The 11555-nt window shown below is 50.6% G+C and overlaps 1 protein-coding gene across 1 annotated transcript; it reads right to left on the bottom strand.

Annotated features, from left to right (window-relative positions):
- Window positions 1-260: 260 nt before the first annotated feature.
- FEZ1 (fasciculation and elongation protein zeta 1) lies at window positions 261-10095 on the bottom strand. Its single transcript, XM_019622917.1, is given in 11 exon segments — window positions 261-421; window positions 1280-1345; window positions 2040-2115; window positions 2441-2521; window positions 2851-2870; window positions 2873-3121; window positions 4360-4570; window positions 4771-4857; window positions 6178-6274; window positions 8036-8336; window positions 9990-10095. Coding segments are annotated over 10 exon segments (1179 nt in total). The 5' UTR covers window positions 8311-8336; window positions 9990-10095; the 3' UTR covers window positions 261-404.
- Between the last annotated feature and the right edge of the window lie 1460 nt (window positions 10096-11555).

Raw genomic sequence — 11555 nt, 5'->3', positions numbered from 1 at the left:
CAGGACAAACTTCTTTACTGAAAGGGTTGTTATGGAATGGGCTGCCCAGGAAGGTGGTTGAGTCCCCATCCCTGATGTGTTCAAAAACTGTTTGGATGTGGTGCTCAGGGATGTGATTTAGCAGAGGACTGTTAAGAGTTGGGGTAGTATGGTTAGGTTGTGGTTGGACTTGATGATCTTAAGGTCTTTTCTAACCTGAGCAATTCTATAATTCTTCTATTCATTGAATGCAGGGGAAGAAGACACCAGATGCCAGTTGCTTAATTAATGAAACAAATTATTTATTTCCCAGCTGTGCAGAGGTTTGGGGGGATGTGGGCCAGGGAGGTGCAGGTGACCTGTTTCCATGTGACTGGCCCCATTTCTGGGGGTGCTGAAGTTTGGGGGTGCAGGGCTGCACTGCATCAGGTTGGGCAGAGCACTGCAAAGAGAGAGGTGAGCGTGCACAAGTGTGCACGGGGCTGCACTAGGGTGCAGGAGGCTGCAGAGTGATGCACAGATAACAGGGCTGCAGGAGGGTCCACAAGGATGTGCAGGGGTGCACAGTGATGCATGAGTGTGCAGTAGGCTGCATGAGTATGCATGGGGGTGTACATGCATGCTTGAGGGTTTGTATGCACAACTGTGTGTGAGCATTCATGAGCGTGCACCAAAGATGCACAAGCATTCATAATGAGGGTGCTTATGTTTGAATGAGGTTGCACAATAGCTGTAAATGGGATGTAAGAGGATACGGGAGGGGAACAGAAGCGATGCACGAGGAATTCACAAGGCACGCACAAAAGGGAGCCCAGGGGATGCACTGAGGCATGCAGTGATGTACAAAGAGCGCATGGGGGATGCACAAAAGATGCAGGAGGATGAGCAGGTGATGCACAAGGGATGTCTAGGAGATGCATGGAGAATGCATGAGGCACACAAAGGAGATTCAAAGGAGAGAAATACACAATGGCGCATTAGGGGGCATTAGGGTTGCCCAGGCATTCCCAATGGATGCAGAGGGGCCAAGAATGGGTACACAGGGGATGAAGGAGAATGGACAGTGACATATGATGGCCCATGAGGATGCTGTAAGGATGCAGGAGGGATGCTCAGGAGATGCACCCAATGTGCAGGGGAGATGTAAGGGATGCACAAAAAATGCATGAGACATGCATGAGCACTGCATGAGAGGTGCATGAGGGTAAGGGAGATGCAGAAGGGATGCACAATGATAAAATGGGAAATGCCCTTGGGGTATGGAGGATGCAGGGGGGATGCACGGGGCACATGCAGGTACCTTTGAGGATGTAGTCCGTCAGCAGCGTGGGCACCTTCTCATTCCCCTCCTTCATGGCAAACAGGACTGCACAGTGGAAAAGAACCTTGAGCAGTCCATGTATCCCCACATACCCCAATTCTGTCCCCAAACAGCCCCACACCATCACAGAGGCACTACCACAGTGTACCCATCCTGACAGTACCCCAATGGAGCATTTTCACCCCCATCAACCACACTCAGGTGATGCAGAATGGAGTTTTCCACCCAAATTAGCACTGAGGTGGGCTGTAAAAATGGTAAAGAGAGGTGAGGGAGGTCCTCAAATCAGCTGTGCTACAGCAATGCAAAATGGGGAACTGCACCCCAAACTGCTCAGGGCATAGTGATGCAAAATGAACAATTGTGCCCCAAATTGGCCATGCCAGGGGGGTACAAAATGTCTCCCAATGTGAGTGGACCACAGTGATGCAAAAACCAACAGCTGCTGTGCTGATGCGAAGCTTTGATTTGCTGCAGTGGTGCAACTGTGGACAACTGTGCCTGAAAACTCACAATGCTTCATTGATACAAAATGGTGTTTCTCTTCCAAACCAGCTGTGCTGCATTGGTGTCATACATCTGATTGCAAAAAAGGTGGCTGCACCCCCAACTGGCTGTGTTGGGGGTGTTAAAAAAAAAATTCATCCAAATTGTGGGCACTGCAGCAATGCAAATTGTGTGTTTGTGCCCCAAATTGGCCACGTTATGGTGATTCAATATGGGTCAAGCAAAGACTCACTGTTGGTGAGCATCTGCAGATCCTCAACGGAGGGTGGCGAACCCTTCTTCTCATAGGGAATCACTGTGTTCAGATACTGCAAAGCAGAAAAATGCCCCCAAAACACCTCCATGCCATAAAGCTGCCTCTTTTTTACACCTCACTGATGTAAACTACCCCAAATTGGTGCAAAAGCAGAAGTGCAAAATACAGCTGCAACTTTCCAGCAATTGCATTTAATTTACAGATGTTTGGGGGGCTATTGAGTTAAGTGGATACTGCAAAAGTTGTGCTCAAATGCACATGCACCCCTAGCTAGAGAGGACTGAAGGGATGAAAAAGGGCAAAAATGGCACACAGAGGGGTGTGCAGAGCAGGGAGTGGAAGGGGACAGATTTGGGTAAGTTGGGGGGAAAAGGCACCTGCTTCTCGTTCGCAGCGGGGCCAAAGGTCTGACGCAGGCCGGATTGCAGGATGCTGGAGATGCCCTCCATGCTGAACCGCTGGGGATACGCATTATCATGTCACCTCCTGGCATGAGGACACCACCCTGGGCACCAATATCCCCCCATCTTCCCAATCCACCTCCCTGTCACCCCATCCCATCCTCACATCCCCACGCCACGTGTCCTGTCCATGTCCAATGTCCTCCATTTGCTCAATCCCATGTCCCTTCATCTCATCCCATCTGACCCTACGCTATCCTATCCCATCTCATTCCATCCCGTTCTACCCCATTCTACACCATCCCATCCCGTGCCATCCCCACGTCCGCAGGACCCCACACCCCACCTCCCCCAGACTCAAGTCCATACGTCAGCCCCATCCCCACCTTTCTGGGCATGTGTCCCCACGCTCGGGACGACCTCCTTGCAGGCTGAGCCCACGGTCGCGGCGGCGGCGGCGTGCGGCCTCCCGCTGCTCCCGCTGCTCCCCCTGCACGGCCAGCAGTGCCCCAATAAACGCCGTCTTCACCTCCTTCTCGAAGGCCAGCTCATCCCGCCGTGCCAGCTGGGCCACCAGCTCGGCCGACAGTGCCCGGCTCGCTGCCTCCGCGCGCCCTGCTGCCGCTGCCAGCTCCCCGGCCGTCAGCTGCTCCAGCCCTGCCGCCAGCATCATCATTAGGGTGCGCAGCGTGCATGCACTGTACAAAAAGGCCTTACGTGCAAGGGGCAGTTGGTGGGATGCCTGGGATGCTCAGTGCAACGCATGTTGCAGATAGCAAAGGTCCAGTGCAGCTATAGGGATGTCCAGTGCAATGAGTGACACGCACGGTGCAGTGAGTGTTATTTCTGATGCAGTCAGTGAAAGGCGCAGTGCATTAGTTAAGCACCTGGTGCAATTAGTGACATGCACATTGCAATTACGAGAATGCCTGGGGCAATTAATGGCATTCCTCATGCAGAGAGAGCTACTCCTGGTGTGCTCAGCAAAAGCACAGTGCATGAGTGAAATACCTGGAGCAATGATCAAAAATGAATGGTGCAATTACTGGAATGTCTGGGGCAATTAGTGACGTGCATCATGCAATTATTTGAGCATGAGGTACAGTCAGTAAAATTCTAGGGATAATTAACAAAATGCACAGTGTAATCAGTGAAATGCACACTGTAACCTTTTTACTGCTTCGTGATCAGTGAAATGCTCAGCGCATTTCTGAAACACCCAGCACAGTCATAGCACAATTGCTGAAGTGCCCGGTGTCAGAACAAAGTGCTCTGAGCAATTATGGAAGTGCCTGATGCAATTAATGGCATGCATGGTGCAGTAAATGAAAAGCACTGAGTACAAATACAGAGCAATTATCAAAATGCCTGGTAAGATTAGGGAAACCCTCTTTGCTGTCAGTGAAACGTAGACAAGGTATATTCGGGGGAAAACCTGGTGCAATTATTAAAAAGTATCATAAAATTTCCCCTTGTATTTTGGAAAATGTCTGGTATATGGTGCAAGTCAGCAAATTAGGAAAATGCACCAAGCACGGCTCAGGGAAGACCTTGCTGCATGCAGTCATATGCATGCACAGTGCCATAGAAAAGTGCAGGATGCAAACAGCGATGCACAGAACAAGTGAGACATTTTTTCAAAATGAACACGTCAATTGGTCACTTGTGTGGCATGCTTAGAATGGCACATGTCACTTAGCAACATGCACTTAGTGCACAATGCTGGAGACATTTTGCAAAATGTGCTGCATGCTTGTTGAAACACAGGACCATCTATAACCATGCTATAAGAAAGATCTCGGAGGGCTCATTTTTTCTAGAGAGCCACTTCCTGATGTCCAATCTGGTGAAAACTGCACCCAGAAAGGGCTGTGCCAGGCTCCTACTGCCCATACCTTCATGGGAGCAGTTGTTGTTGAAGGTGGGGGAGAAGGTGTGCAGCTCACGCAGGACGATGGGCTCCATGCCCCTGCCTCCACCATCACCCTCTGCATTGACCTCAGCATCCTCTTCCTCATCTTCTTCCTCCTCCTCATCCTCATCACCCTCAGGATCTGCCTCAGGGTCAGGCGAGCTCTGCATCAGCTCCTCCAGCTCCTCAATGACCTGTGAGGCACCAGTGTCCCAGATCTGCACTCTGCAGCCCACATCATCCCACATCTGCACCCAGCATCCGACATCTGAGTCCTGCAACCTTGCCCACAGATATGCTCTACTGTCCCAAAACAAGTGGATTTGACCTTTTTGTGTCCTGAGCAGTGTGAGCCCAGTGTTACGGAGACATCCACGTGTCTGGGTGTAGGTACCTGCTCGGCTGTCAGCAGTGGTTCCTCATTGATGCCCGAGTCATGTTCGCTTCTCTCAGCAAGCTCTTCATCTTCCTTCTCACAGAGCTGCAGGAGACAAGCTGGTCACCTCGGTGGCACCACAGGCACTGCCTGGTGCAAGTATGGGAATGGCATAGGCACAGACATAGCCCTATAGCTCATGGGAAGAACTACTAGAACCACAGCACTGGGGATGCACTGCCTGTGGGGCTTACACTGGAGAGATGTTGCATGGAGATGCTGCATGGGAAGAATTGACAAGGAGACATTGGATGGGAGAGCTGGATGGAGACAGTGGATAAGGGTTTGGGATGGAGGTGGTAGATCAGAGGCACTGGATAGGAGTGTCGTATGGAGAGATGTTGGCTTATGAGGTGTTTGATGGAAACACTGGATGGGGATGTTGGATGGGGATGCAGTGGAGGGTCATACTGGCTGGGGATGCCAGATGGAGGTGTTAGACACAAACTTCAAATGGTGATGTTGGGTGGAAATAATGGATGGGGACAAGTTTGATGGGTGAATCACAGAAACGCAAAATTGCTCAGGTTGGAAAAGACCTTAGAGATCATCAAGTCCAACCGCAACCTAACCATACCACCCCAACTCTAACAACCCTCCGCTAAATCATGTCCCTGAGCACCACATCCAGATGGTTTTTAAACACATTCAGGGTGACTCAACCACCTCGCTGGGGAGCCTATTGCAGTGCTTAACAACCCTTTCTGTAAAGAAGCTTGTCCTGATATCCAACCTGAACTTCCCCTGGCGCAATTTGAGGCCATTTCCCCTCGTCCTGTCACCAGTGAGAAGAAACCAGCCCCACACTCACTGCAATCACCTTTCAGGTATTGGAAGAGAGCAATAAGGATGCTGCATGAAGAGACTGAATGGAGACATCAGGTAAGGAGATGACACGGAAATTTCGGATGGTGAAGCCATGGAAGGAAATAGATGGAGGTGGTAGATGAGGACGCTCTTCTCTAGTGACAGGTTGCACAACATCCAAACAGGCTCAATTCAGTGGATTTTTTATGCTGTCCCACAACCCCAAACATAGCTCTTCATAGCATGAACTCATTACAATGAAGTAAACACTATTTTCTTCCCAGTTTGGGAACAGATTGGCAAGGACCAAATTGCCAAATCAAGTATTTGATCTTGCCCTTTATAGTCACCGTCCCCTGGAATACAGACATCCCCTGCATTAGTGATGCATGTAGGGACAGCCACCCAAAAATGCCATTTGTAGGTGGTCTTAAGTGACCTGGCTCTGCTCCTCCCCAACAGTTGCTGAGCCTTAGGGCTGACAGACAGCTGTCAATCACACAAGGGTCACATGGGGACAACAGGGCTTTGGGGGTGCCAAGGGTGTCACAGCCATACCTGGGGATCAGTGCCATCAGGGGCCTCAGCCTCAGGGTGCATCCAGGGCTGGGGGGAGCCTCGGGGGACGAAGCCATCAGTGAGGGCATCCCAGACTCTGCAGAGAGGTAGGTGTTGAGTGGGGATCACCAAAACACCCCAAAATGCCCCAAAGTGCTGCCTCACAGAAAGCCATCCTGAAAGAGCATGCCAAAATACCACAATGCATCCCAAAATGAGCCCCATGACACTCTGAAATATTCCTAATCATTGCCTGGTGGTCGCTCCCTCACCACCACTGAGATGTGCAAAACATCCCCAAACACTCCAAATTCTGCCTCAGAACACCTTAAAAATGTGTGCACATTAGCATAATCCCAATTCCCCCTAAATCACCCCAAAATAGCCTCCCCTCTCTAATTGCCCCCAGCTCCAAAACAACCATAAAAACACTCATTTTGGGATATTCATCTCATCTCCCTCCTCATCTGATTTTAATTTCCTCTTATGGACATATTTCACAATGCATAAAAATGGGACATTAAAAAAAAATCGTATTCCCATTTTTACCAACAACAAAAAAAGCAACAAATAAAGAAAAAGCAAGTGAGCATCTCCAAAATTTGCTTTTCTGCTCTTAAAGAACCAGCACCTTGCAGAATGCAGCCACAGATTTCCAGACTAATTATGGCAATAGCTGGTTAATAATTAGAGGAAAGCGGCGCCTTTAAGGCCTCCGCCCATCCCCCATCCATGCACACAGGGCTCATTGAGGAGTGGGGGAAAAAAAAAAGCCTGTTTTGCCCAAACTGACCCAAAATGACACAATCCACAGCACAAAGTGGCACCATGGGCTGCTGGTGGCAGCGCTGCGTTCCGGGCGTTCTGCCAAAATGCATTTTTTCTCTGCAAAATGACTGATTTTTCACTGAAAAATACAAAAACATCTGAAAAAAAGAAGAGATCTGGAAGCTTTTGGTTTGAAAACAACCACTTTGCTTGGTGAAAAATCAGCATTAGGAAGTGCAGCCTGGGGAATAATCTCAATTAAACAGGCAAAAAGAAATCCATTAGAAAGGTTTTTGTAAGTCAACACCTCTAGGAAAAAAAAAAAACCATAAATTCTGTCCCTAAATGGCATTTTGCTACCAAGAAAAAGGTTTTGTGTGAAAATTAGATTCCAATGCAAATGCCACTACGATGCTTTTAGCCGAACAGGCAGCACTGGGCAGATTTCGCCCCCAGCTGCCCCACTTCGGTGCACAGTTTTACATTGCAAGGAGGGGGCTGAGCCCTACTCACACCCTGCTCATAGTTCACACTTACCCCCGCTCTCCTCACAAAGCCTGGGCCCGCTGGTCGAGTGGAGCACCTGATGTGCCTACTTGTAGGATACTACAGATACTCCATGGTATTGCATTACCATGCTGTGAGGGAAAGGCCTGTTTTGCACCTGGAGGGTAACCTGCAAGCACTCGAGGAGGTGCACAGCCCCCAGATGTGCCCTGCTCGTAGGACACAACGCCATCACTCCACACAATCATGCTGCAGTGGGGCAAGCAGGTTTCCATGCTGGGGGTGGGGTGTATCTCAGAGTGCTGCACGGAGACATGCAGGGCCGAGTGTCCTATGTGTGCTGCGTGTCCTATTTGTAGGACACCAGACAGAAACTCCATGCAGATGCACAACTATGCCATGATGTAAGGTACTGAGCAGCACGTGGGGGAAGTCTCAGGGGTATAAGGAGGCTCAGGGGCCCTAAGGGAGCATCCTCACAGGCTACTGCACCAAAACTCTGGTGCACTGCATGGTTGTGCAACAACATGGGGATGGGAATGCGAGGAGACCCAAGTTCCCAGCAGGAAGGGGCCTTACTCACTCCTCATCCTGGAGGTGCTCCTCCTCCTCCTGTGCCTGCAGGCGGCCTCTCACAGGGGCCAGGCCCTCGGTGGTGGCATCGTAGTTGCGGAAGCAGACGGTGAGCTTCTCATCGAACTCCTGCACCAGGTCCTCCATCGATTTGAAGCTCATCATCTCAGTTGAGAAGCTCTCCAGCTCAGCCAGTGCTGGGTCCATGGTGCGTTGAGGGGCCCCTCCATTGTCCCCAGGCCCCTCCTCAAACTCCTCCTCCAGGCTTACCAGGGGTGCCTCCATCCTCCTTGCCACCACTGCCGTCTTAGCTGTGGGGACAAAGTGCCCATGAGGCACCTGCTGCTCACAGGCTGTGTCAGCAGGGCTCCCTATTCCCTCTGCAGGCTGTAATCCCAGTGCCAGTAGTATCCCAGTAGCTCAATAGTATCCCTAGAGCATCTTAGTACTGTCTTCACAGCACCTCATCAGTGCTATAGTAATAAGCTGTAGTGTCTTAGTACTATCCCAATACTCTTTACTAGTAGAAAGTGTTTAAAAAGCCTCACAGTATCTTACTGCTGCCCTGATAGTGCAGCTAAAGCATTGCATCACTGCATTTTTTACTGAAATGTTAATATCTCAGTAGTAGCCTCATACTATATCACTTGAAAATATCACACTAGTATCAACAATGTGCTGACAGTATCCCAAAAGCTTCTTTGAGTGCTGCCTTGATAGTACCCCAGAAGCATCTTACCACTACCTCTCCTCATTCCCTAGTAGTAGCTCAAAAGTATTCCACTGGTATCATAGTAGCATCCTACTAAAAACTGAATGCTGTTCCAATAGCACCTTATCAGTGTTGTGACCAAATTTCAACATCACAGTGGTACCCTGATGCTATTTGAACTGTGTAGTATGCTCGCAGAATTTCAGTAGAAACCCAGCACTACTGGCATTCTATCCTGATAGATTCTAGTAAGCTCCTGGTAGCACCTCAGCAGCATTCCAGAAGTGTCCTCCAGGCATGCAATCCTGTGCAGGTATGTAGCCCTGCATGTGGAGGGAGTGCATGTCTGCACAGAGGCACATACATGCAAGAGTGCATAAAAGAGGTACATGCATACAGGTGAATCTGAGTGCAGGTGCACCCTGTGCCCGTCTGCAGCTCTGCACACATGCAGCCCTGCACATACACAGGTGCAGGGCACATGTTTGCACACCATGTGTGCACGTGAAGACGCACACATACACAGTGCTGTTTGCATGCTCAGGGGCTGCATGCATTTGGGGTGGCTGCACACATGGCAGCACAACAGGCTGCATAAACACGTAGGTGTGCACTGTGCACCAGCTTTGTGCACACCTGCACCATTCACACGTACCCTGTTCTGTGCCCCCCAAGCTCTCCGCTACATACATCCGCATGTGTGCACTGCGCATGCCCCTGCCAGCATCCCTTATACGTGCAGCTCAGTGCACGGCCCCCCCGATGCGCCCCAAAATGCCCCTCCAGCCCCACATCGCCCTCTCCCATCCCGTCGCGCAGCGCCTGCGCACCACCTCCTCACGGCTGCTGAAGCAGCCGAGGGGGGCAGGCAGCTCCTGCTGCCCCCCACAACCGAGCATCCCCAAAATCCCATCCCTACGACCCGTGCACAACGCCCAACGCATCCCCGAAAGGGGCACCCTGATGCGATGTCCTCACACTGCGCAGCGATGTTCCCCAGAGCCCCGCAGGCCACTGCGCTGCACCTCCAAAATCTTTCGCCCGTCCCCCCGCCCCCGCCCCCGCCCCGCATACATGCAACGCCCTTTCGCAACCCCTCAACTCATCACGCACTCCCCCACCCGTGCGCTCACCCCCCCCGACCTCGCACCCCCAACCTTCCTATTTCCTCGCATTCTCCCGCACCACCACGAGGGTCCCCCCCCACTCGCCCCTCCCCCCCACTCGCCCTCCCCCCACGCCCCGCACCCACCTGCGGCCCCGCATCCTCCGCGCTTCGGGAGAAGGTTGACGGGGGGAGGGGGGGGACGGACGCGTTGCGCACGCGCGGAACGGGTTGGGGAGGTGAGGGGTGACGTCACCTGGAGAGCTCACGCCTCCCCCTCCCACCCCCCATCACCCCCTTATCCCCGGGGAAGGGCAAAGGAAGGGGGGGCGCGGGGGCCCGCACCGTCATTCGCATCTTGCCTTCTTCATACTCATCCTCCTCACCATCAGTATCATCAGTATCGCTTTCATCTTCATCCTCCTCCTCCTCCTTGTTCTCCACATCATCCTACTTTTCACCTTCTTTTCCTTCTCCCCACCCTCATCCTCACCCTCCTTATCCCCCTCAGCCTTTCTTTGAGTCATGCACCCCCCAATACACCATTCTCCCCTCCCTTTAATATATGTGTATTTTTTATTCATGCGTTTTTGCAAGCATACAAATATATCGCATCCATTACAAAAAGCATATTATTTGTATATATATATAAATGAGATAAAGTTGAAATAAGAGCTTTAAAAATATATTAACTGTGCAAAAATCCCTTTTCCCTCTTACTTCAGTGCTTTTTTTCCTTTTTTTGTAAGAAGCCATACATCCAGCAGTATTCTCTGTAACCCCGAGTGAACAGCAGACCCAGTACCCCCAGTTGGAGGTTATGCTGTGCCATGGCTGTTGGTGTGATGCACTGCAGGAATGCACAGGGCAGCACTGCTCCTATATCCCTACACAGCTCTCAGACCCAGCGATGCTGCAGGATTTGCTGGAACTCTGCTGGAAATTTCCAGCTTCCCTAATGTCATCCTTTTGTTCTTGTAAACCTGCATAGAGGTCTTGTTGCATTGCTGTGTTTTTAACAGATGGGCTCAAAACACCCTGAAACTGAAGGATTTCTTATAGGTAGAAAATTCTGTTGGCAAGGCTTTGAGGCTGCATATGTGAGATAACGCATCATAGTGTCACTGCTGCTTGGCCACACAGCACACTGCATTTGGGGGAAGGAAAGCAGCATTTTGCAGTCTGGCAGCTCTGGAAAAGCTTTCTGCTTTGAGAAAACCGCTGAGCTGTACAAAGGGTTCCCATGGTCCCACCCCATCTCACAGTTACAGCATTGTGACGATGCAAGGATTTAAAGGTCCTTCTCCTATTGTATGGTACGGTACGGTACGGTACGGTATGGTATCCTATCCTATCCTGTCCTACTCACTCCATTCCACTTCATTCCACTCCACTCCATCCCATCCCATCCATTCTATTCCATTCCATATTCTATTCCATTCCATGTTCCATGCCATTCTATTCTATTTTTATAAAGTTAACTCCACCCATGACTCCCTGCAGTGCTCAGACACTTCCAGCTCCAGCATCTTTGCCCACGGCAGTGTTGGGAATGAATTTCTCCCCATAACTCGTGCCCTTTTTTAATTCCAGTCACAGCAGCCACTGCACTGCTGGTGACAGTGACACAGTTTTTCTGCAAAACTGTTTTTATGAAAGAAGTCATTTACTGCTGAGAACACATTCCCTCCTTTATGCCTTTACCAGCTCACA

The sequence above is a fragment of the Meleagris gallopavo genome, chromosome 26 (assembly GCF_000146605.3).
Source record: "Meleagris gallopavo isolate NT-WF06-2002-E0010 breed Aviagen turkey brand Nicholas breeding stock chromosome 26, Turkey_5.1, whole genome shotgun sequence".
Lineage (NCBI taxonomy): Eukaryota > Metazoa > Chordata > Aves > Galliformes > Phasianidae > Meleagris > Meleagris gallopavo.
Note: the sequence above shows the minus strand (reverse complement) of the source record. Positions and strands in the feature narration are given on the sequence as shown.